Source organism: Tenrec ecaudatus, chromosome 4 (assembly GCF_050624435.1).
Source record: "Tenrec ecaudatus isolate mTenEca1 chromosome 4, mTenEca1.hap1, whole genome shotgun sequence".
Taxonomy (NCBI): domain Eukaryota; kingdom Metazoa; phylum Chordata; class Mammalia; order Afrosoricida; family Tenrecidae; genus Tenrec; species Tenrec ecaudatus.
Window position 1 is genome coordinate 168,191,981 of NC_134533.1, and position 26,966 is coordinate 168,218,946.

Consider the following 26,966-nt stretch of genomic DNA (forward strand, 5'->3'; position numbering starts at 1 on the left):
AAAGGTCATCGCTTAGGTCCCTAGCTATGTCAAAATTCTGGCTCGTGTTTTTAAAAATGTACCTACAATAATAGTGTCATTTCAGAGGGAGAATAAAAGCAATGCCTTCCGGCAGCTAGGAAGAATAAAGCAGAATGAGCTCATAGTTGTACACCAGGGCCCCTGATCATACCCAAATATGTATGTGGAAGTCTTTTCTTCCTAGAGTATTAAACCGAGGTATGCTTAGGCATACCTCCCGGACTACGGAATTTTCTCATAAAAAAATCACCTAACACTTCCTCCTAGTGTAGCTATTCCTGAGGCCTCCTGCGAATGGTGCATTCTATTACATATTGAGTAGAACTCCCATGTATGATTGATGACTTATAGAATATTAGGTAAGTGAAGAATTTAGGGAAAATACAAGTGTTATTTCCCAAGTTTAAGCATCTTCAATTTTCTCCTAAAATTACAATTATTATTAACACCCCCCTGGAGAAATTCTAAGTTTAGTATTACTTTTTATATATAATAAATATTTTTATTGTTTTACTTAAATTACAAAAATTTAAAAATAATTTTTAATGTGAGCATTGGCTTGCCCATTCTTATTCCTGCATGTAAAAATAGTATCTGAAAGCTGAGATGTAATCAGCTCCCTTTAATGAAACAAGTGAGAGTTGAGCCCAAAATAGAATTACATATACGTAATGCATAAGAATTTCAAAATAGGATGAAGATTATAATACTGCTTATGATGAAGAAAACTCACGCTAAGTATTTTTACTTTTTAGTAAGTAATAAGGGAGACATCGGAATTAGATGACCATTCCATGTCATAGGGTGACTCTTGGGATTTAATGGAATAAATGAAGTACTTTAGGAAACTGTTGGTGAATTTGTCCCTCTTCTTATAATCTATTCTATCTCTAGTTTTTCATTTCTTCCTTTTCCCCAGCTTGGCCCTTAAACCTCTTCTCAGGGCCTGTGGGCACTGGCTCGGCTTTCTTGGGAAGATAAAGTTAAATTCTTATCTCCTTAAGGTGAAGAAAAGAGGTTAAGGTTTGGGAAAGAGAGGCAACGACTGTCAACGGAAAGAGCAGTAACTGGAAAACAGGGACGACGAGAGCAAATTGATTTTCAAATGGTTAACATTTCCTCAACATTAACCTGTACCACACACCACACTATTGGCCTCACAGAGATGATTACATTTCGTCTTCTTTTTGTTTTGTTTTTGAAGGTGCTATAATTATTCACATCCTACAGATGTGAGTTCACCTCTCGGTGATACAGAATGTGCCAGTGACCGCGCAGATGCAGACGTGAAGTGGAGGAACTCTATCAGCTGCATCGTACTCCTAATTACTAAGCAAACGTTCCAGCCCCTCTAGGCTCGATAGTCACATTTGCTCACATGTATCAAGCACGTATTAGCTAGGTCCCCTCTAGGCAGTGTCCTACTGAGTTGTGCTGCTGCCGCCGTTGTTTTTCATCACCACACTCGAGGAGATGCTAGTATCTTGATTTTTACAGACAGGGAAACATACCCTCACAAAGGTTCAATGACGTGTCGACACAGAAGACAAATTGCTGTGTTGTACTTAAAATCCGCGTCATTCTGTCTCATTTCTCCCTGGACTAATACCCAGTGCACACGGCAGCGGAACAATAAATTAGTTACTCAAGATTATGCAGCTAGCCAATGATGTAGAGAATGCCGATTAGAGAAATTAAGATTCTTATAATTTCCATCCTAGATGTCAGTCAATTCCTCCCCCCCCTCACCCCGCTTTCTTTCGGGTCGATTCTTCCTCAACTCATAATTAAGTAGACATACAATCCTGATGCCCCCCCCCAAATAGCTTCCTTTAAAATGCCGCCCACAAGTCCACTTGAGTTCTTAACAATACTTATCAGGAAGGTTGAGCAAAATGGTCAAACCTGTAAGGCTGCTCTCCCGTGTGCGTTCTCAAGTGCCGTGTTAGGTTTGCAGATCTTGGAAAAATCTTGCCGCAGTATCTGTTATGAAAAGATGTTTATAAGCGAAAGTCAGCACAGTTGACGTTAGTTCACTCGAGCCGCGTCAGGCGCCAGATGCGTGTTCCCGCTTTAATTGATCTTGCATGGGACTCACATGCCTTTGGTATATAAAAGTTGCAACCAAGCCTTTCTACAGATATAAATAACTCTACAAATAAAGCCTGCCTTCTGAGAGGGAGTTAACTTTCTTCCTGCACACGCAAGCAATTTCTGAAAAAAGACTTTCGTTTGACGGCCCCCAGACTCTTCTATTAACAGTGTATCTTTTGCATTCAAAAACCGAACCAGACAAGGGGGATCAAAAAATGACAGAGTTTGTGATTCTGGGTTGATGTAAACAGATTTCAAATGTTTCAACTCATTTTACATGTCCGCCACAGGGACAATGCTCGCGTTGAGTAGTATCAGATCAGACAAGAGTCTGAGACCTCATCCATCAAGGTAGGTTCCCATGAAAGCTTTTCTGGGAAGAAAGTGACATGCTTTCCAAAGAGCAGATAAATTGATATGCCTGAGTCAGATGCCACAAATTTCCAAAGACAACTCAGAAATTATAGTTAATTGCAACTTGTAGAAACAAAAGAAACCACAACACACACACACACACACAGCTCACCTTACTTCTGATAATGTGATTCTTATTAACTAGTTTTCATTTCTATCAACCTTATTGATCCCTCATTTCCTCGCCTTATTCTTCAATACCATAAACACACACACGCACAGAAAACAAACTTACTGTCATTGAATTAACTCCGACTCATAGCAAGTCTTTGCCATGGTAATTAATAAATGCATGATTGAGGACAGGAGTATTACACCTTTGGATGAAAATAATTAACTGTGAAGGAAAATTCATAAATATTGAAGTGATCGGGAACTGAGACAAGCAGATAGCATTTGGAGAGTTTCCAACCTCATTCATCATAGCGGAATGGCCTGTGTTAAAATGCTCATTTAATAATAATTTTTAAAAACCATTCTTTTCATATCTCACTAAATAAAGAGCACTTTGAAGTGCCCGAGATCCATCACAGTTGCGATTAATCATGCAATCAAGAATAATTTCCAAAACAAACAGCAGGGCCTTTTGAAATCACCGGGGAGATTTTGGGAAAGCCGGCGTAATTAACCTTGTGGTTACCTGCAAGTATAGCGCTCTTTCCCCTTGCGTAGGAGGTTCTCTGGCAGGGTGTTGGGAGGCGCCCTGAAGTTGAACATGGAGGGGACAGACTGGAGAAGCTCGCTTGCTTCCGGTTTCAGGGCACTGAAACTCTCTAGCTTCTCGGCCATGTTTTCAATGGCTGACATCTGAAAGGGAAGCAGCAGCACAGGGCATGAAGGGTCTAACATTCCTTCTTCCATAGTCAGTCCTGGCAAACCAAGAACATCACCGAAAGGGAAACACCAACTCTGTTCAAGGCAAGGGCTGGAGAGAGGGTGCAGTGTCCCCCCACTAAACAAATGACCAGGGAATGAACTCGTTTGGGAAACCACAGAGGTAGTACCAAGCTTAGGAAACGCTGGGCCAACATTTTCGATAAGACCTTGGTTTTACACAATTGGATAAGACTTTTCTATACCCACGAGCAATGAAATTCAGAAAAGGTAACAAAGCCAATTCTTTTTAATATCAAAACGTGATGACATCACTCTTCTCTTAAGAACCTCTACAATAAACTACAAATTAGAGACAAGTCCGAGGGACCATAGACTCACATGCAAAGAACTCACAGCGTGGAGGAACACCAGGCATTCTGAAGTCATAGCTTAGGCTAATACGTGTAATCCAGAAGGAAAAATAATAAACATGTAAGAGGCATATTGCCTATGACTGTGCTAGCTTGAAATCTGGATATACCAGGTTTTCACCTAGGCCCATACACAAGGCCTTTTGATGAAATACTCACCAGTTTTTGACTAAGAATGAGTGCCACGAGAGCTCATTATAACCTATATGACTATCACCTCACGTAGCAGTTTGGCATGCGTCATGAGAAAAAGTGGCAAGATGTGTAAGTCTTCCCCTCCACCAATTTAACTTATATTACTTATAATCTTCAGCTCTGTCCACCGACACAGATCTATTTGGGAGTGCCACAATGGAAGGATGTCATTTACTTGGTCCTTCACATGTCGCAGGTGGTGAGATTCTGCCACATCTTTTGATCCTCCCCAATTAAATGTGGAAGTGCTCACACCATATTTGGAAGCTACTTACTACCGAATTTTTAAGTTGCAAAAGCAAACTTTCAAGCCACCTTGTTGAATCCATTGATGGTTGACTGATTAGGCTTCCAGGGCAATATGCCCCCGTGGAGCTCAAGAAGGACTTACAAGGTAGTTTCTCCAAGAGCTGAAACGCCAGACCAGAAAACTCCATGGAAAGAACCGGTCAACCCAATGGCTAACCCTTTTGCTAAAGAGAGACTAGGACAGAAACAGAGCTTAAGGTAAAGAGTGTAAAACAAAACGGTCTTCTTAGAGGGAAATTGAGAAACTAGATTCCGTGGACACAGACTTCTTGGACTTCTTAACTAGAGTAAGAGCTAACGGGCGTGGCTGGGCGAGGACCTCTTCAGACTAAGGGAACAGTGTACGTTCGAGCCTTCGAATGACGGCTCCTGTTCTAGTTAGCGTCTGTCTCTCTTGCCTTTAGCCTGGAGCAGGCCCTCTCATTTCATGCCCGGACTCCTAATGCTCGCTACAAATTGCCAAGTACAGGGTACCACTGCCAATTTGCCAAATGCCTTTCATCAGACAGGATGCAAATAAATAAATAAAACTCTCAGAGGAAAGTCAAGATACATTTACTTGTCAGACGACAAATGCGAACGCATTGGGAAGCAGTAGGGGCTGTAAGCTTAGGGGTTTGATTCATAATCACTCAGCTGCTAAAACATTCTCCACAGATGCAAGTGGACAGCGCATTTGTCACTATGAAGGATTCTGACACATACTGATCACGGGGCAGAGAAATGGAATGATGCTGCTCTTCAGGGAGGTGGGGGAAGCTCTGTCTCTGCCCAAGAGGATCATTACCCCCCTCCGGCCAGCACATTAGCATTTTCATATGACTTTGGATTTTATTTATTAAAAATCAATCTGAAAATATTTTACGATAGCACTGTATTTGAATGTACTCCTTTTCATTGTTCCTTGCAGAAAATCTTTTGATATTCTATCCATAGAGGAATCAATTGTTGGAGTGAAAAATGACCCCTGGCCTTCAAACTGATTAGCAGTAACAAGCAAGGGTCAGGGTCATGGTCACATGTATTTATTGGGAAGAATAGTAAGTGCATGGGTGATGATTATAAATGTTTTATTTATGTACATTTAATATTTGAGTAAAGTTTCATTATCTAGCCATTTTAAATCATTTCAGCAACCGCCCTGCTGACACACACAGATTTCTGTGGCAATACATCTTATAGAAACACTTTTCCTTTTATATGGAAAATAGCTTACTCATGACTCTTATTATTCTCGGCTTTCATCTCTAGCACATATAAACCACGCGTCCTTCGAGTTATTTAAGAGCAATTGGCTGTTGAGAAATGTGTCTTGCTTTAGTAGCTGCTAATAGCTCCTTTTGAAGAAAGATCACTGTGATTATTTTACCTCAAACTGTTTCGATTTGTGAAAACCATTAAGAAACAAGAAAATATATTATGGGCTTGATGACTAAATAATGACATTCTTACAGATAATAGGGAAAAGAATAGGCTTATAGCTGCCCCCACCTTTAACTTCCAGTGTCAATTAAAGAGATTCAAATTGGAGTGGGGAAAAAGGGAAAGACGGAAAATGGAAAAATAAGCTGAAGGTCACTATTACCAATACACACACAGACACACCAGCTAGCATCCCCGACGCAGCATAAAAGCCAACACACACGCACGCGCACGCACACACACACACACACACACCACACCCCCCCACTAGCATCCTGGAAGCAGCATAAAAGCCATCCTTGAATCTCTCTCTTCATCTTCCCCAGGTGTGTTCTCCCGGCACTTCCTCTCAGCTGGAAAGTGTATGTTTCCTCATTAAGCCGGGCAAAGGTGACTTAGATAGTTGCCATTTGGAAAAGACTAGCAACATTTGAACCAACCTCAGCCCGATAGTGGTAAGCAAATGCACAGTCCTGGACTAAGCGGATCTTTATCAAGTGTAAGGTCAACGCTCCTATGTTCTCTTCCCACCTGGGCTGGCTCACGGGTGCTTCCCTCAGAACTAAGACACATCTCCCAAAAGAAGCACTACATTCTGACATCTGACGCAGTGTCTGAAAACTCAGGACACCTGGATAAAGGGAACAGAATCTTAGCGACACATATTTTTTCCTACTGACCGGAGAGGGTAATGCACCCTTACCAGGACCAAGAAATCTAAATAAGAAATTTTCTGAGAATGAGGGGAAAAAAAGGTCACAGATCATATTATTTTAGAAATATCGCCTTATGACCATTAATGTCATAGGCTAATTAATCTCTTATCAGTAAAGGACAATTTTTTTCTATGGAGCAATAATTTTTATTTTCATATGTAATGGTTGTTGATGGTATCGGCAGCCAGATGCCTGGAAGAGGAAGTTGTTTCACCCCCTGCAGTCCCAGAGAGACCATTAACTTCATAGTGACGCAAACTAATATTTGGACATAATTCCCTAGCTCCTACCAAAAAATGCCGCCATCTCTCTATGTATTTTTAAAACATTTCAGCAGGCAAGATAGCATCAACTGGATCCTAAGCATTTAGATGAATATTTACTGTCTGACAGTCAATAATTGATGACATAAAAACAAGAAGTTTCTCATTAAAACTATTAAAGCGACAGCCTGGTTGTATGATACGCTGTGCACAACAGCACTCTGAGCTCTGCAACCCAATGGTCCGCAAATTAGATGGCGCATGCTTGTATCACGAAGCAACTAACCTGTCACTAGTAACTTACGATGGGAAAGTTTGTAGCTATACTGGTTTTCCATACTTATTTGCTTGACAATCGAGAAATATCAACATCATGGCCATTTGGGGGAGACGTAAAGAGTCACATTTTATAGTTATCTCTTCCCATGCAGCACATTATTCATCAGTCACGATGATGGAATCAGAACTTTTGATATAAAAATTATAAATATATCCTTTAACATTTCCCATCAGCGTCTATGTGTCATTAAAAAACACGTCGCCATCTAGTCAATTTCAACTCCTAGCGACCCCACCGGGCAGAGCGAACTGTCCTGTCGGGTGTCTGGGAGCAGACACCACATCTTTCTCCCGCGGAGGGGCTGGTGGTTTGGCACGGCTAACCTTTCGGTAAGTGTGTGTAACCAGTGTGCCATCTGGATTTCTTAGGTTCTGCAAAAGGAGTGTCGCTTGCAGCTCTGAAAGCACCATGGTTCCAAAGAAATGGGACACTTTCCACACACGTGTCACGACAGTGGCTGTGCCTCACATGGAAAGAGAATGTCGTTGGCAAGCCCACTTGGTTTTGTCAACGGGTTGGCACCAATGGTCATTTAGGTCGGAGGGGTAACACCTTAAGCTTGAAGCAGCTGACCCTGTAACGCTTTCAGTAACACTGTCCTTAGATGGAAGAAGTGCAGCATGGGACTAAGGGCGACGTCTGAAAAGCGAGTCGGGGAGAAACACTGGACATGTAGACCAGGGCAATCAGAATAATAACCCCATGGGCTACACAACCATTTGTCAGCCAGCCTCTCTTCTTACGTGCCCTTAAAATAAATGAAAAAAAAAATCACAATTCGCTCCCTACTGTATAGGAGGAATGGAAGAATTTCTGGCAGACAACCACCTCAGATGAAGGAACCAGGTACACGGCACAGTGTTCCTACACCGGTTGATATAAAATTGAAACACGGCTTTTGCAAAGTAGCTGACCTATCTCCCAGAGTTTTGATGCTTGAGGAGCGTCACTCTTGAAGGAGAGAGTGAAGAGAAACAAAAACACTTACACTTACACTTAGAAGGAGTTTCACAATATATGTAGTTTCCATTGACCTAGGGTTTATTCGGTGGTGAATAAACTACATACACTGTGCTCTTTGTGTGCTGAATGTCTTTCCCAATAAGAAATAAAGCAGCTCCCAGTACTACTAGCTGATGCTGACGCTATCTGGGAACAGTAACTGAAAGTGGAGGAAGTGAGGCTCAAAACTAAAACAAAACAAAACCCATTTACTAAAGTCAGATATGGATTTTTAAACATTTAGCTTTACCTCTTCAAACAGGCAGAACCAATTTCTGCCCTGGGATATACGGATACGAATTCCAATGTCAGCCTGGGTCTGCACACAAGTTCAGGTTTTGTCCTTCAGAAAGCTTTATCAAAAGCATCTTTAACATGCTGATGCAAGCTCCCCCAACTAATGGCTGTTTCCATTTAGTGACCCACATCGAAACCTCTTTTTAACAACATGCTCACAGGTACCCAGGAAGAGTTGACATCAATGGATAATTATGTGGATTGGGCCAGACATATAGAATAAACATCTTTCTGTAAACAATTTGTAGCATATTAAATGCCCAATTATAAGGGAATGTGCTGTGCGACTCGGCAAAGTTGGAAACGTATCTGCTGAAGTCGAATCACTTAGTGCGGACGGGTTCAGAATTCTTTCTGTCCATACACCAATTGAGAGTTCAAGTTGTTTCCTTGTTAGTGCGACATTATTTCAGTCAAAAATAGAAGGAGGAAACTTACCCATGTTCTCTGATCAGGCAGTTGGTACTGGGAGCAAAATTGAAACAAAAACAAGAAATTACTTCTGGGTCGGTATCTCTATTACGATCTATCCTTTGAGAAATTAGCATTTAAACGAACTTAGTAAAGGTTGCTTATCATGTAACTGTAGCTTGAGTAAGAGCTTTGGGAATGAACATGAAATATTTTTATAACACTGCAGAGTTTCCCCTACTTACCTAAATTAAATTTTAGAATCACGGTTATCAACCAAAAGCTTCTTTGATCCAAGAAATGTTAACACTTCATACTACTGAAATTTTAACAGCACACTAGGTGTTTCCTTTCTATTTGGTTTTAATCACTGCATTCGACACCCACAACTAAATATCAAGGCATTTCTTTTAGTTCCCTCCCATCACCCCCAAAAAAGCCTCAGATTTTTATAATGTGGATAACAAAGAAGGTATTTATTCAAAAACTGTGAAATGCTGAGTAACACAAAGCTGTGAGACTTAGCGACATACCACTTGGCCTCTAGTCTAGGGTCCGCACCATCAGTTTTGAGAATGCCTCCGTGCGAGCTCAAGAGCCAAAGAAGGTCTATAATTTATAACAAGATTCAGTGGAGTAGACGCCACTGGGCTTTAAGACTTCTCAAGAATCACAAAGGTTAAGCCCATAAGCATGTCTTACGTTGTGATAGCTTTATTAGGGAAGATACACAGATTATAAAAGATGGTGGTTTGGGTTTTTTTTTTTTACCCCACAGAATAAATCTACCAATAAGAAATACTCGTTGAAAGCTAAACAGAAGTAAACCGGGGAAAGACAAATGGTTTTCACATCAATATGCATGTGACAGTTTGGGAAAAGACTGTAAGATATTCCTAAATACCGTGGAATGTAGTAACATGATACTCCCAACACGAAAAGAGGGAAAATATAAATAAATGTATGCGTGATGAAAATACAAGTAAAAGCAAGTATTTGTTCTAGATGCATACAAAGCCAGACGTTTGAAAATACAGTGCATAAATAACCCAATATGTTTGGTTACAGTAGACATTATATATGATGTAATGCAGTTGCATCAGTGGCCCAAACACACCGATCTGAGCTGAGGTCAGCATGAGTCAGAAACAACCTGATTCACAGCCTAGCAACACAATAGCGTTTGCATACAAAACACTATATAACACTTTCTATCTATCAAAATGATAGCATCAAACCAAGGACTAATAGCCGGTTATTACCAGATTATCTCGGTGAATGATTAAATGAGCTATCTGCATGAACCCAAAGTATCTAAAATAGAAATCCATGACATGAACATTCTAGACGAGACTGCACACGAACACCATTCCCACTACGTCACCAACACGTAACTGTCATCTCCCTTTCAAAGCCACGATCTCCAACTAAAGCACGGCCAATGCTTTCCAACCACAAACCCGGGGAGGGCCCCAATGCCCCGACAGTAAATCAGTGCACTAGCAGAGGAAAATGGAAAGATAGGTCGTGCCCAGGAGGTGGAATAGGGGAAATAGGCTACTTCTAGGGCTTTAAGAACTCTACTTCAAGAATTGAGCTAAAAAAGTAGAACTGAGCTAAACAGAGGAATTTAGGCTCTCAGAATATTTTTTTTAAAACCTATTTATTTATCTTTTGATGCATGTTTTCTTGTATATTTAAACACCCTAAAAATCTTTCTGTAGAATTCGTTAACTATGGATTAAGGTGTCTTGTCTTTCCTTACCTAAGGTTTGGGAACTGGGTGGAATACAAAGATATTCAAGAAGTGGAAATCATGTTTGCCCAGAAAATACCACCACACACACTAAGGTATTTCTTGACAGTTTCTCCTAAAGGACTGAGGACATATCATTTTTGTATTGTAATGATAATCCCCAATAGTCATTAGGGCAACTATCATGCCTATTTTAAAGATGAAGAGCCCATAGTGTCCACTCTGGTATCCCTTAGATGGAAAATTACATAATCAACGGTCTTGTCAAAGCATGTCCATAGCTATGAAATCCTGGCAAGCTCGGGCAGCAGAGCCAAGTCCTTCCAGTTTGGCTTTTTGCTCAGTGTCACCAAACTGATGGCAGGCTTGTGCCAAGAACACATCTTTCCAACTGCTCCTCGATACACAGCACAGTGCTGGCCAAAGAAACTGGCCTCTGGGCACGAGAAGAGGTGATTTTGCCGAGACTGGTCTGTATTCAAAGCGAAGGCTGCATCCATTAACCACCAGAGGCTTTCCACGTGCCTCCGACCTGCACAGTGCTGAAACACGTGCCGCCCTGCGGCAGTGACGCCTGCACCAACCCCCTTTTAAGGTGGCCCTCAAGGCTAAGGGGGCCCTGGTGGCACAGCGGGTGAAGCGACGGGCTGCTTACAGCAAAGTGGGTGGCTGGAGCCCATTCGTCGCTCAGCTTCTGTGAAGACTGACAGCCTCGGAAACGCTAGAGAGCACGCACTGCTGCCCGTAGAACCTCCATTAGTCGGAATCACCTCGACTACAAGGGGCCCGACTAGGTTGGCTGGAGGCCAAGGGCAAAGGGATCACATCTTCGAAGGAACAAACAACACCTTCTGTGGAGACATCTGGACATGGGGGGCAGGTTTGCTGAGACACGAGGCGAGTTGATCTGAAGATAAGGCAAACGAAGGATGTCCCCTATCTCTGCCAGTAGCACCCAGGGACAGATCGGGTCCTCGAAGGAAAGCCATATTCCTGCCATAGTCCACCAAGAGCCTCTGCTCTGAGGCCCCTGAATCCCTGTTGCTGCCCAGCCTCCTCCCGGAAGGCCCTCGGAGCAGCGCAGGTTTTTGCGCCCATGAAGTCCACAAAAAAACACACCAAAAAACCAACGTAGGTCAGCATCAATATACCCTATCAGTCCCTGATAAATATTTATTGTTTTAGAACATGCTTCTTTTTTGTAAAATCAGCATGTCAATGAATAGCCTCCATTAGATTTCCTATTTAAAATTAATAGGAATGAGACGATTTTCCATACCATTAAGACAAAATAACATTTTCCAAACTAGGTATAAAATGCTAACAGAGAATTTTTTAAGCCATGATAAATTTCTCCATTAAATGGGGGGTTTTACACAATGATCTCAGTATAAGCCCCTCCTCCCCCCCCCCCCAGGGGATGAAAAACAGAAACATGGGTGAAGGGAGACAGCGAATGGCCTAAGATATGACCCTAATAATATTTTATAATTTATCAAGGGTTCACGATGGTGGGAGGGTAGGGTAGGGAGGGAGAAAGAGGAGCTGACACCAAGGGCTCAAGTAGAAAATGTTCTGAAAATGATGATGGCAATATATGTATAAATGTCTGACACAACGGATGTATGCATGGATTGTGATAAGAGCTGTACGAGCCCCCAATAAAATGATATTTTAAAAAAAGGATGATGGCAACATATGTACACATGTGCTTGATACAACTGATGTATGAGTTGTTACAAGAGCTGTAAGAGCCCCCAATAAAATGACTTACATAAATAAATAAGGGTTTTAAGAACGATAATCTCTTAGTAATAAGAGATTTCTCAGAAGACAGCGTTTCAGATATCATCTACCATAAATAATGCGCACGTTGTATACATTTTTCCCATCATATTCCCTCCAAAGGACTTCCCTAGCACACAGTGTGCTTAGGAAAATACACGGGGAGGAGGCTAGGGTCAGCAAACAACAACTAACATGTAACCTGAGCGTTACGTGCATAAAAGTTACTCAGGACCCTGGTGGGGGCAGAGGGCGAGGAACTTGAGAAAACGCAGATGAGCAAATAGGGAGTGTGTGTGTGTGTGTGTGTGCGTGCTCTCAAGGCAGGGGAGGAGAAGCATATCCCAAGATGAGTTCGTTGCCGTCTGACTTTCTATGAGACTGCCTACGTAAAACAGAGCAGCCCTTGTGTGAGCACATATCAAAACAGAACAAATTAGATTTTACTGATTTCAGTTATTTTCATGGAAATTTTGCTTCCTGTCGATAAAGGTCAGAGTTTGTATCCTTTCAACAATACCAACAAAATGGAAACATAAAATGAAAAAATACAGATTCAAGGTCCTTAAGCATGTGTTCCTTGGCGACAATTCCCCACAGGCTGACTGATGTGTAAGTGGATTTAAAAAGGAAAGGAAAGGAAAGGAGAGAGAGCCCCCGCAAACAGATGTGTAAGACACCGATGTGAATTCCTTAGATAACACTGTTTTTTGGTTTTGTTTTTTGTTGTTGTTTTTTTTTTTGCAGTGAAGAGCTGTCTGTATCTTGATAACTAGACACGGCTTCATTCAGCAAATAGCTTTGTGTATTGTGCAGAATTCTTGGGCAATTACCGAACTTTGATGGAATGCCTAGTGGTCTCTGGATAAATTCCTTCACCCTCTTTGGTAAACTTGTCAGGTAGACTCATTTCCTGTTTTTATCTAAGGAACACGACCTTCGTGAGTTTAGGACAAGTCACAATGTGATCCATTTCTGAGTATCAAAGAGAACTTGGATATTCATTTTCTTGACCAAAATGCTCTTAATCTGAATGCACTGTCTAGCTCAGTGAGCAGTGAAGAGCAAATAATCATTTCTCGCCCAAACCCTTATCTGTACATATGCGTCCGTGACTTTTTCTTTAAAGAGCTTGGACTTTAATTCGGCCAGAATTTCCTGTGCTCTTCCGCACCAGCGTCATAGGAAATCCTCGTGTTCTCAAGATTTCTTTCATTTCTTTGCACCTGCTTTTCAGGATCAACAAGTTAGTTTACAAGCTTCAAGTCTCAAGTTCAAAATACTTACTTGTGGGTGAAACAAGAATCCCGGAGAAGGTCTCAAGTACTTCTCTTTTAAAGCTTCCAGTGGGTCTGTTAGCTTTCTTTTCTCTACTCTGAAAGGTTAAAATTAGATTTGCTGGAGAATCGGTCTCATATATCAGTCACAACATAATCACTGACATTTAAAACAACTAACAATCAAACAAATGGCATGTTTCTGAGAAACACGCGAAAAAAAATGGGGAGCTACCTGCTCAGGTTTTGAAGAACACGCAGAGAACTTCCAGCGGTGCTCAAAAGCAGAAAGACTTCTCTTTTTAACGGAACAATCCTACTTAATGGTTAGTAGTCATATGTCGGGGAAATGGGAAAAACCAAACCAAACAAAGACAACTCACTAACTTGGAGCCATTTGTGTCAAATCAGGTGTCTGTCCGTTACAGATGTGGACAAGAATCCTTGCTGATTTGGGACTCCTGAAAATTAAAGCTATTCATTCTCTAGTGAGAAGGTGGTCCCCCGATAGTGCATTTCTTTCACCTTTGGCACTGAGATCAGGCAGTTTCCAAACATACTCTTTGCCCTGCTAGTCACACTTGGAGATGCACGTTTCTTCTTTCAGATGCCGCTGCTGGTAAACAGGGCAGCTGAAGAAGAGGCAGACGTTTAAAAGATAGGAACAGACGTCTACAAACCCCAAGTCCCTTCTTCTGCTTTGGAAATCTCTGTCCTTGTATTTTCTTGAGCACTTAAGGAAAATGACACCGTGGGGTGAATCAAAGCAATTTCTTTTTACCATATAGCTAAAAACGGTGTAATATGTACATTTAAAAATAGAATCACAACCAATACCAAGCCGCAATCATTCTTGAGACACCGCTTCCGGTGGGTGTGTTTTGCATATACGATTGATTTCACTGACTATGAAATATCATGGTATTATCGGTTGGACAACTGAGATTCAAACCGAAGTCTGACTCCATAACTCGAGTTTGGCAAGACGGCGGCAGGCCTAGGAATTGAACTGGGAGAAAGACTGGAGACGGGAGTGGAGAGAGAGAAAGCTGGGAGGTGCCGAGGAGGACCACCGATTGCCGTCAGAAGGATTCAGGAAGACCGTCTGGGAAATTATTTTGAGCAAACAAATGAAGTCCCCTCATGGACGTGAAAATGCAACTTTACTGGCAGTGGGCATCAGACATGCTACATACAAGAGAGAGAGAGGGTGCCTGGTGGTGGAGGTTGTTTTCCTCGTACCGGACAGTGAGAGGAATGAAAACAGTAAGTGCAAAGGGCAAAAAGGAAAGAAGAAAAGTTGCTGAACTCGGGCACAAAAGGCTCTGAGACATATTGGCACTGCTTTTTGTTTTGGTGTCCTGTGTCATGCTTAAAAGGAGCCCCGGTGGCGTGGTGGTTACACTTGGGGCTGCAACCTGTAAGGTCAGCAGTTTGAAGCCACTCCACAGGAGAAAGATGGGGCTTTTATTCCCATAAACAGTTGCGGTCTCAGAAACTCACAGGGGCTGTTTCACCCTGTCCCATAGGGTCGCTGTGAGTCGGCATCTACTCGATGGCAATGTTTCTTTGTTAATGCACTGCAGCTAATGCAGAGAGGAGGATTTTAATCGAAAAACTTGTACCTTGAATAGTATGTGATAAGCCACAAAACCTCACTGTGTGTGTGTGTGATAGGAATTCAATACACATTACTGCATTAAATAGCACCAAATCCTCTCCATAGAAAAGAGAATCAGGCAAAAATATAGAAATATTTTCATCTTAAATGTGCCCATTGAAAAAAATCAGTCAGCCATCCCATTAGTTCTTGATGATGTTCAAGAATCGACCATGAGAGTAAACATGAAATACTTGGCAATAAATGGAATATGTAACACGTTCTGGCTATCATACCATCGGAAGAAACTGCTATTGTTCTAACGGTCAAAGGAGTATTACAGATTATTGCTTCTGAGACATTTTATTACAAAATATAAGTTTTGTCCAAAGAATTTTTGGATGCGCCAAAGGAAACTGGATAATGACTGATAGATTCCCTCGTTAAACAGAAACATGTTTCTGAGGCTGACCACTCATATTATATACAAAACATTTCTGTGGTTAGTATTTCATTTGCTTGTGCCTCCTAAGAGATTTATTTAGAAACAGAACGAGAGCAGAGCTTATTAAGAATGTGTCGGTAGGTTAACAAAGAATGGATTCTTGCTGTTCTAGATCCCATCTTATTCAAAACAGCCCGGCTGGGGACAGTACCCACACATATTTGCGCTAATCCTCCAGGAGCCCCATTCTTCCACCGCTCCGACATCTCGCCTTAAATATGACTTTCCCATATTTTCCACTCTTTAAAAAAGTGCTGCAACATAAATGTATGGTCAAGAGAAAAATCATTTGTGAACCGATTTCAAATCCCCAACTTTGAGACATTAAAAAAAAAAAAATCCAGCCCTAATGTGCCAACGCTCCGAAAGAGAAAAAAAAAAAATCCAAGAAAACAAAAATTCACTGGACCTAATAGGCTCACTCTGTGTTTTATGAATCCTAACAAACACGAATTTTCAAGACCTTAATGTTCTAGTGTGAGAACTTCCTTGGCCAGGTGTGTTCGCGCCTGGGAGCCAGCCTCTCGCCCGGCCTTACCTGTAAATCGGGTCCATAAAGAAAGGAGTGGGCCTAGCATGTTGCAAGGAGCCATCTGACGCCGCCCTTGCTTCTAGGGTGCTTCCTTTCTTTTCTCCAAACACGTGGTTTTTCCGAGGCTCGGTCAGCTTGGTCCCACTGGCTCTACTCCTACTGCCCATACTTAGATCCAGGGGCTGGTCTTGGCTGGTGGCAGGTGTTGCTGGAGGCTTGGAGGGCACCGGGGCCAAGGACTTCTCATCCTTTCTCTTAATGGTGAGATCAAAGGGAGACTCAGGGGTTCCCTTTGGCAGTTTCTTTACTTCACTGGGTGATGGGGGTTCCGTTTTCAAAGGTAACGATCGCAAGTCTCTATCAGGAAATGGGTACATTGACTGAGAGAATGCTGGAAAAAACGGGAGGGGAAACATGGAAGGGTAAGGTAAAGCTCCGACTTTTTTGTCTTGTAGCCCCACCAGTCCTGTGGAACCAAAGTATTTCTCAGCAATAGAAGCAATAGCCTTTATAGAATCATTCACAGCTCCTGACACCGCAGTCTGCTCCTCTAAGGACGGTGGGAAAATGGAATGATTGCCGAATTCTTTCTTATTATTTATTGAAGCCAGATTCTGCAGAGGGCTTACTTTGTCTTTGAACATTTTACCATTTTCTTTAAATTTCTCTTTATCACTTTCAATGTCACTTTCCAGATCAGAGCCCGAGGTTGTTTCCAGGTCACTGCCACTTGGCGTACTGACATCATCAAGGTCACTACTCTCTGACTGGTCACTGCTTTTCTCAAGGGGCCTCTCTTCAGAGGACCTCTCGGCCTGGAGTTCCACTGGCTTATTGTCTCCTACAGGTGGGTGCTTAGAAAGTGCCTTCAAAATCTCTTGTGTAGCTGGCAGTATCTGAGGATGTGTCATGAGGGGACTTTGGCTTTTGCTGGTCTGTTCAGTACTTGGTAGTCCTTTACCAGGAGCACTAGCAGGTATCAAAGGAGGCCTGTGGTACAAGCCGGAAGGAAACAGACCAGGGAAGCTCAAAGGAAATCCAGGAGCAGTTGGAAAGGTAAGACCAGCAGGGTGCCTATTGGCACCAAAATAGTCAGCAAGGCCCGGGTTGGCATGACTCATATTAACCATGGACGTTTTATCCATAGCTGGGGTTCCAGGAAGTGAAATGCCTTGACCAAAAAATCCACCTGCCGCAAAATGGTTCTTGCCCTCACAAAACCTCCTGTGTTTATTTAAGGAAGACGTAGTGCTGAACATTTGTCCACAGTCTTTGCACTTGATTTGGGTTCTGCAATCGGCATGCATGCGCTTATGACGACAAAGGTTTGAAAACTGAGTATAGGACTTATGGCAGACCTCACCTGTGTGCAAACAACAAAAAAGAATCTCAGGCTTTATGGCAAATGCTTCTGAGTTTAGCAAGTATTCACAATTGGTTTACCCCAAATTTCAGTCAGAAAGCCAAATGAAGATGGCATCATTCTGGGGATGGCATCATTCTGGTCGCCCCGAACACCAAGGACCCCCACCTCCCTAGATGCCAAAAGGAGGCATCGAAAATGACCAATGTCTTGACGCAGAACAAATGCTTTACCATCTCTCTCTCCACATAGGCTGTCATCCCCACTGCATAATATTTTGCATCGTATCTGGGTAATTAATACAGATGGAAAACCCACACTCCGAGATGCAGCGATCCCCCCACCCAGGGACCACACTAAGAGAAGCTTAGCAATTAAAATCTTAGAAACGTATTAAGTAGAAAACACAGCACAATGTTCTAGTCCATCAGGTTTCTAGGTTGGAGGCATCAAAACAAAATAAAACAGTCTTGTCCTTGACCAGAAGCTTCATGTTACAGTCCCTTCTCCCCAGGGGGTGGGGGGTGGGGGCAGCCGGTGACTGATCTCCTTTTATTTAGTTCGAATTATATCATACACTCTCATCATTCACACATCAAAGCCCCACAACAATGCACATTGTGTATTCTGGGACATTTTAAAAAATCATTTTCATGATTTGAGAAAGACTGACATAATTTACAATGGCTCTATTTTAAGCCGGCAGAGGAAGCTAAATTGAATGTGGCCCATCCTGCATTGCCGATTCCCATGAACTATGATCACGTCCTCTGACTTCCCCTCACACCAGTGGTTGTGCGAACCTTCCTGCATTTATGAAACCCCGGTCCTTGGGAAACATGTCCACTTGTCTTATCTTCCCCGTTTATCTCAGGGCTCGACTTCTATATGCAGAAGCCAACTCTGGCGAGTGGGGGGAGTGTATTTTGAACGCTGGAATTCAGAAAGAAAACCCCGGCAGTGCGGGCGGCTGTGAAGTAGTCCCCCTCACCAACAATGTGCCCGTGGAGTGTAAGTGTGACAGCTCCCTTCTTGCACAGGCCTAGATATAGCTATATATTTTGTTTTCTTTCTAAGCCCAACTTGATGAGCTTCACGAACTTCTTTTGTCCGGGTTAAGAATCTTTCGTTGGATTCTGCCTCCCTCCTGGCACAGGAGGGTGATCGCATCGGTCCTCCAGGTATTGTGTTTTTATTACCCTTCAGTAGAGCGGAGTCCACTTCACGGTGTGCTTACTTTAATGGACTGCACACAGCAGCAGGATGTGTCTTGTTGGAAATCAGTGAAATAACACCAGACACCAAGTGGAAGGCGACATGCCACACGTGTTGTTTCCATGTGACAACATCCATCAGCAAATCCCACCTAGGATGGGCATTGTCCCATAGAGGCGGCTACATAACGGCAGTGCAGAGTGTATGGTTACCTGTTTCGCTTTCTGCTAGAAATTAAATGGATTGCTACAGACCTCCATGAGCTTGGTAAAAAAGTAAAGGCGCCTTCCATGGGGAGAAGGCTCATGAGACAACGCGTCCGAGCGAGGAGAGAAAGTGTGAGTGATGTCCTTTCAAATTCATAAACTCTCTCGAGAACGTCCCTCGCTTTCCCCTCTCACACCAGTGGCTGGCTCCTCTAACCTGCCTGCGCACTGAAATGAGCATCTTCGGGACACACGCGCCCTTGTCGTACCTTCCCAGTGTCCCTCGGGACTTGGCTTCTGACGTGTTTGAGTGAGAAGAGAACCACGTGTGGGCGACTTACTTCCAAATTATTCCAGTCCAATGTATTGACCAGAGTCTACTTTAAAACCATGTGCTGTTAAGCCATACACCATCAATGCAGAGTATTTACATACTTTGAAACACTAAATGGAACCATATGAAAAACTAAATAGAGTGGAACAACACGTTCAGTAGGTATTCTAACCCTGCTCAGCTATGGGCAATGAGGACTGTAAATAAGATGCCGAAATTGTGAAAACAGTCTCGCAAGGAAACTATGTTTTTTCCCTACCGAGTCTTTCAATGGAGCCGCGATACCATCTTGTTGGATTTTGAAGCAGGGAGTAAGCTTCTGGAAGGCCTGTGACCTGTTGGCAAACATGTGCTGTTTCTTACACTTCTTTCAATAGAAATCTCAATGTTACAGCTGGCTGGCTGGATTGAGGGAAATCAACTGTCCGCTCTACACTGGAGTCCTCCAAGGTGCCCCTGGCTTTCTTGTTTGCACCCTGCTGTTACACGGCTGAGCAGCTTCAGGGGGATCTCCGGGCTCCCTTAGGCAGAGCCTCTGAAGGCCTCCAGGTCAATGGCTCCGTTGATGTTGCGGGCTATGCATTCTACTGTAATTTTTCTCAGTAATGAGGAATTAGCCGGCAGTTAAAGTTGCATTTTTTTCTCCTTATTAAACAAATTAAGAGGCTATTTTGAATATAGCCAGCCTATTAGAACATGTGGTTTCTATTTGGGGAGGCTGGAGATTTCTTTGAAGGCACTAAATAATTACCTTACTACTGGTGACTTTGGGCTCAGCTTGGTGGGACACTGTCATTGAGACAGTGCTCATAAACACACCCCCGTGGGGGTACGCCGTGGTGTGTGGCCTTCTGGGGAGCCACAGATAGCAACTCCAGATGAACCGCCGCTGCTTCCAACGCCTGCCACCCCCCCCAACTCCTGATCCTGACATTGTTTCCCCCCCCATCTGAAGTTACAAGGCCATTATTCATAATTACTCCATGGTTCTCTGTCAGGTTTTATATTTGTAAAATGGCATCTGCTATTTCACTGTTACCAACAGTCACAGCACACACGTTCACGGGAAAGAGTGGACTCCGTCAGACTGGAAAGGGACACGCTACAGCTTTGTAAAGTGGGATGCTTGGTTTTAACACCAACTTTCAGCTCCCAGAATCTGAGATGACAGGAAGCGCTATTTACTGACTTTGATTTTAAATAACAGAGTATTCAATACATGTCCATAATTCATTGTGGTGTTTTTTCCCCTCTACTTACCAAAAACCTAACAATGTTATTAAAATTTATTTGTGAGAAACCAGAAATCCATGAAGTATTCTGACATTGTCTGCTTACAGAACGTCAACTCCATTTTTAGGACATTACAGCCTAGATTCAGGAATGTCTTTCTGAGACGTCTGAAGTTTCTATTGTATATTTTATTTCCCGTGACTTTCCACGGCGCTTCCCCAGGGAGACCGGCACCCTTTTGTTTATCTGCTAGCCTTCCTCGCTCCACCCAGGGAACATAAGAACGTCGGGGAATCGGGGCTTCAGTGGGAACTGGAAGGGGAAAGAAAAGCTCTCCTGGGGGCTTGGCAGCACGAGAGAGGGCTGGGTCAAGGCAAAGTGGAGAAGGGCTGGTCTCTGGCATCTCTGCCTTGGCCCTGAAATCGGCTTTTTTCCCATCAGGCCCTGCAGCAATGTGTCCGGTCCCTAACACAAACGATCAGGTTGTTGCCGGGAGGGCTGTTGTGAAGGAGGGGCTCCCGAGTGGGAGGTTTTGCCAGCGAGTGAGTGTGTGTCAACTGACTGTGTGTACCTGGTCCAGAATCAATCTCGAAGTTAGTATGAGTCATCATGCGTATATGCCTCGCTGGGTAATGGATCAAAAGAAACCCAGACCTGTTGCCCAGAAGTACTGAGAACAATGGATTTTCCTGAAGAAACACTTCCACACAGTGGAGGGCTAGGACGAGGAGGGAAAGAGGCAAATGAAGGCTGAGTTTTACTTTTCTGGAACTGTGTTACCCCAAGTCCGTGCCAGGTGGGATGCCCCCTGCGTGCAGATCTATTTTTGCACAGTGGGCAAGAGCAGTTCTGTGTCCAGCATCAAAGTGAACATGTTCTTTCTTAATCAATTGGGAACTATCAATCTGACAGTGTGGTACGTCACAATGGCTAGATTGAAGAGCATTTTATCCAACACCCCCTCCCCTCCCACCACACATGCGCACTCACACACCTACACACCCGGATTCATAGGCCTCCTTGCCGGGTGGGGTCCTTCCAGAGCAGGGTTTTATCACTGCGTCTTGTGTAGCAATAGCTGCTCTGTGGCGGTTTACAAAGCCACGAGCATTTACAGTGTGAGACAAATCTGGTAGTCTCCAATAAATCCCACAACCTGGGGAGGCTGCCCTTTCATTATTTAACGACTTTTCCTTTCGCTACCTATCATTGATTTCATCTCAAAGAAAACACCCTGCGGATCATGGACAGAACACCATGGGCCTGGCCATAAAAGATTTTCTTATAATAGAAAATAGCCCTCCCAGAGCGGCCCCTAACTAGTTAACAAGGTGACCCCCCTAAGGACCAGGCATGGGCACTTTCCTGATCACAGTGATTCGTTGAGGAGAGACAGATGCAGGAAGGGGGGCTGGAGGGTTGAAACAAAACAAAAAACTTACAGATAAAGGGCTTCACACTGCTGTGGATGTGCTTGTGTTGTTTGAGGCCCGATGACGTGGCAAACGTTTTGCCACACTCCGGGCAAGCGTGGGCCCGGGCACCGACATGCTGAGAGCGGATGTGCCGCTGAAGGTTGCTAGGGTCCGTGAAAACCTGCTAGGAAATGAGTACTGATTAATCAAGACACTTAACCCAAGGACAGAAAGAAGACCAGGAGTGACCCAAGAATGCATTGGGGGGCATTGTGAGCGGCTTCTCTTTGTTTACTTGTTTTCCCCCAAACCCAAGGAAAGTCTGGTTCACGAAGTGCACTGATCCCTCCTTGATGGTGGGGGTGGTCTGTCGTCCATCGGTTCGGACTCTTGGAGACCCCAGGAGCGTATAGACTGGCCCCATAGTGTTTCCACGGCAATCGCCTTTCGGAAACTGATTTCCAAGGGCTGCCGTTGGAGCACCCCTGAACCGCCAACCTCCTGGCTAGTAGTCGAGTGCTTTGCTGCTTGCCTCTCCAGGGCCCTTCCTCTAAGGTCACTGCTGGAGGAGAGAGGACGGCTCTCCCCCTCTATAGGAGCAGGTCCCCAGGGCTCTCCTCTCAGGGGGTAACTAGTGGGTTCTCACTGCTGCCCCGCTGCCTTGCAGTCGAGCACTGAATTGTTACCAGGTTCCTTTTCCTCTAGGGCATGGGCTATCCAATACTCAACTCTAGAACCTTCCTGGGTCCTCTGGGCAGGGCCCGTAGCATGCTCGGCTGCTATCCAGGATATCAGCAGTTTGAGGACCTCCCCTACCAGGTGTGTCTGGAAGTCAGCAGCCCTAAAAACCCGTATGGAGCGCAGGAGATCTTCCTAAGTCAGAATGAACTCAGGGGCTTTTGGGTATATTCTGAGCGCCATGTATCTCTTGAGATCGGTGGGACAAACTGGGGAATGACATCATAAGCCCATTAAAGGTGTCTGGGTCCCATTTAATTCTTTGGTTAGAATTAAAAAATTACATTCTGGCCAGGCCATTCCTCAAACTAGTGGCTTATTTTCATCCTTTAAACAAAGACACAGTATGTAACAGATTTCAGGGCTTTTAACTAAAGTACCCCCATCAATTTTAAAGAAGTGGCCTAAGGACTAAATTCTGACACTGTTTCAGTCGATTACCAGTAAGTTACAATCTTTCCTTTGGCCAAAGATGCAGACAAGGTGCTGGAGGCACGGGAAGGCCACCCACATCACTAGGAAGGAAACTGTGTTTAAAGGGTCATTTCAAGCGTCTTAATTCTCACTGGTCTGAGAAATGGCATTCAAATGCTACTCTTTTTTTTTTTTTTAACTTTGGGGAGTAGCTTATTGAGACAAGAAGCTGTTTGGTGCTTTCTGCTCTGTTTAGTTGAGGAGCGTACAAAAATGCACAATGTGAATGATGGGTGGATCAAATGGGTTGCTTTCATTTTACACCCTTCATTTCGGAGGCACCCAGCCCCTAGGGCTCTGCGCTTGTACATTTGAGTGAAGTCCTGACTCAGGGTGGGGAACTGCATGGAAAAACCTGCCAATTCAGGAGTCTGCTGTTGTCTCCAAATGGGCATCCAGACGCGTTATGCACCTCCTCACACGCTGCTGCTATTCAGAGAGATCAGTAATGCGCGCCGGATGCATTTTCATTCTCAACCGGCCATAAAACAACCCCTCTGCTGGCAAGTCCGTCGCGGAACCAAGACTTTATTTACCCAGGCTGTCTGACACCTAGTCCTGCAGCTCCCCATTAAGCCTCACTTCCTCCCTTACAAAAATAAAAGGTTGCCCACTAAGTATTTTCCATACACTCAACTGATGCCTTTTAGCAGACACCATTCAGACTACTTTTCCGAGGGTATTTGCAGCCCGCCCTCTTAGGGGCGTTGTTCCGTGCACAGCACGTGACGGGCTGTGCGAGGCAGGGCGGGGGGGCGTCAAGCAGCCTACAAATTCACTGTACCTTGGCACAGTTTTCACACTCATAGTGCTTCCCACTGTCATGTGACATCTGGTGGCGGATTAAATTGGACTTCCAGTTAAATGCTTTGGGACACTGATCACACTTGTATTCCCTCTCTTCAGTATGGGACAACATGTGTTTCTCCAAGCTGTTAAGAGAACAATTGATTCAGTAAGACGCGGTGACAAAGAACACATTCATTATCAGAATGTCATTTTATGACTAACCTGACTGGCAATTAGCAAAATAAGGAGGAAAACGAGTTGAGGTAAGGAGGAGGAAAGAGAAAGAAGAAACAGGTTTGTCAGAGACAAAGCACACTTTATGTTGCCTTCAGTCTCTCACTACACAGAAGTGTCCTCGTTAAAAAAAAAAAAGTCTGACAACAGTTAACAGGGATTATCTATGCCCAACCAAGGGCATGGTCAACTCACCGCACAATTCTAACTGCCCCAGGGAATTTCTAATAGTGACTTGATTCAAATACAAACCCTTAACCTGAAAATGTGAGGGCAATATTCAAGATGTAAACAGGCATTGTTTCTTCTGTTTAATGCCATTAAACTCCAGATTCACAAAAGGACTTTGGTTTCTCTTCACCTAATGGGAAAGTGAGCCACAAGGTAACGACTCAATAAAGCAACTTCTCAGAACCCTAGGATGGATGAACAGATGCATGGATGGACAAATAGCACGCATGCTATAAACACAGAAAAACAGCATATATGTATGCAATAATGCGAGGGGGCTTCAGAAAGTTTGGGGGGAAATGGAATTGAAAAATAATCATTTTTTTCCCATGTACTCTTTTGGAGTTCCCTTTATATTCAAAGTATATTGTACATAGGTAAATGTCTGATAGAAAACCTGTAAATGAAGGACAGAAAATATGTGTGACATTTTAACCAAATATAAACGCAAAGTCTCTCCAAAGGAAAACAAAAACCAAGGAAACATGGTTACAGGTGTTTCACAAGGTTAGGGCATCTTTCCTTCTCAAATGTTGTCCTCCCTTTTACGAACATTATGGAAGAAACATGTACACATGCAATGAAAATCCAGTCTCATCATGGCCACTGATATTCAGCTGATGCTTGCAACACACCTGTTAATTCAATGCACACGCACAACAACTCTGTGATACCATTCCCTTCTAAAATAACCTCACGTTCTTGGATAAATAACTGATTTCAAATCTGCAGCAGGACATCCTCAACATGAATCTGGGCTACCTTTCAGCATCAAAAAAGAAGAAATTTATAGGCCATGTCAAAATCATGAAGTTGGAAAATTGGGGGTGAAATTGGAAAAGGCTCCCAGTAACCAAAGATGGGGCAACTGAAGAGAGAGCCCACACCATTATTCTGGAAAGTGACAGAGCGAAAACCCCTGTGTAGATAGCCGGCCTTTCCTCTGGGAACCGGATCTCCAGATAACCAAACAGATTATGAGGGCAAGAACTCAGGTAGGACTAACCCAGATAGCAAATGTTAAAAGGATAACAGAATGAGAGAATGAATGAACCCATCAGGAGAGAGGAGAGGAGGGGAGGGAGGGGAAGAAAAAAAGAAGCTGATATTAAGGGCTCAAGTAGAAAGCGAATGTTTTGAGAATGCTGATGGCAACACATGTACAAATGTGCTTGACACAATGGATGTATATATGGATTATGATAAGAGTTGTAAGAGCCCCCAATAAAAAGATTAAAAAATGAACGAATCCTAAGCAATGCATTATGTCTTTCCTGATGGAGAAAAAAAAATGATAGCACCAATGAGATATTTTTGGTAAACGTTGAACCTAAGTCTGATCTAGAATGTAACTACCGGTGTACAGGAAATATAAGGACGGAGAAAGATGCTAAAAAACAAAGGCGATAAAATCAGCACAATTCTGATGGGAGGAAATGCTGGTAGGAAAAGCAATGTATTTTCTTCCATAAACGCACTGCAGTAACAGAGTGAGCGAGAGGACAGACAGGCAGATATGGTGACTGGAGGCCCTACAGGGGCATAAAAAGCATGTCGTCAACCAATTGCACTGACTGGACCTTACTTTAATTAAAGTAAGAACATACATTAAAAATTAAAAGATAAATAGGAAATTTTGAGAAGGCTGACTATCTGAAGTTGCCAGGGAATTATTGTTAAGTAATACGAAACTTGTTTTTAAAGAGCCCTTACTTTCTAGAGCTATATATCCATGAATTTATACACCCAAAATGATACAGTCTCAAGACTTGTCTCAAATAATCCAAAACAGGTTGCACCTGCGACAAGCTCGGCCCAGGGGTCACCACTGCAGCTGAGCGATGGCAGAAGGGGCTTCTGACGCCATCTCCCTGGGTTTGCTGTTTGGGATCTTCCTAAGAAAACACTACTTTGAAAAACAAAACTACCAGCAGGAAAGCACCCTTTCCCTTTTCCATGTTCTATGTCTCTGACAGATGGGGACCCTGAATCCGAGCAGCGGCGGCAGCCTTGGTGTAACTCAGACTCATAACCCAGCGGTTGTGTGGGCTGCTGCCTGCGATGCATACGAAGGGCAGCGCCAGCTCTCAAGTCTTAGTAAAGTAGACAGGCTTTTACCACACTCTTCCTCGTCCTCCCTACCGCTCTATTCAGAGCCGCACGTGAACTTGCTTTTCCTCCCCGTGAGCCAGGCGGGTTGGAAACGCTGTTCTATGGGAGCAAGGAGTGATATCTCGGGGAACAAAAGCGTCCAAGAAAACACAGGTGTGTGGAGTCACAAGAAAGGACCGACCCTTATCTACAACAGGCGATCCTCTGTTCCCTACAGACGGTGAAATGCTAACAAGAGCTAAGTGCGAGATAGCAACCCTTGCACTTGACCTTGAGCTGAGTCAGAGACACCCTTCAAAACTGCTGCCCAGGCTGTTTGTCTGACAAACCATTCTTAGCCACCCATGAAAACAGGCTGCTTGCTTCCAAAATGTGGCAGACACTGTAAGCTCTAAAATCTAGGGGCACGGCATCAGTTACCTCCTTCCCAGTCCTG

The 26,966-nt window shown here is 43.5% G+C and overlaps 1 protein-coding gene across 5 annotated transcripts in view; it reads right to left on the reverse strand.

Moving 5' to 3' along the window:
* The window catches only part of MECOM (MDS1 and EVI1 complex locus), a 50,341-nt gene that overhangs the window by 16,996 nt on the left and 6,379 nt on the right, over positions 1–26,966 (reverse strand). Inside the window, exons 3-9 of one of the 5 annotated variants that reach the window (XM_075548896.1) lie at positions 23,949–24,096; positions 21,980–22,133; positions 16,193–17,549; positions 13,560–13,647; positions 8,759–8,785; positions 3,170–3,336; positions 1,927–2,004 (exon numbers count right to left, since the gene is read on the reverse strand). In XM_075548896.1, the coding sequence (XP_075405011.1) occupies positions 1,927–2,004; positions 3,170–3,336; positions 8,759–8,785; positions 13,560–13,647; positions 16,193–17,549; positions 21,980–22,133; positions 23,949–24,096 (2,019 nt within the window). Of the gene's footprint in view, positions 1–1,926; positions 2,005–3,169; positions 3,337–8,758; positions 8,786–13,559; positions 13,648–16,192; positions 17,550–21,979; positions 22,137–23,948; positions 24,097–26,966 lie in introns of all 5 variants that reach the window. The other 4 variants (XM_075548895.1, XM_075548899.1, XM_075548898.1 and 1 more) reach the window with 4 other exon arrangements.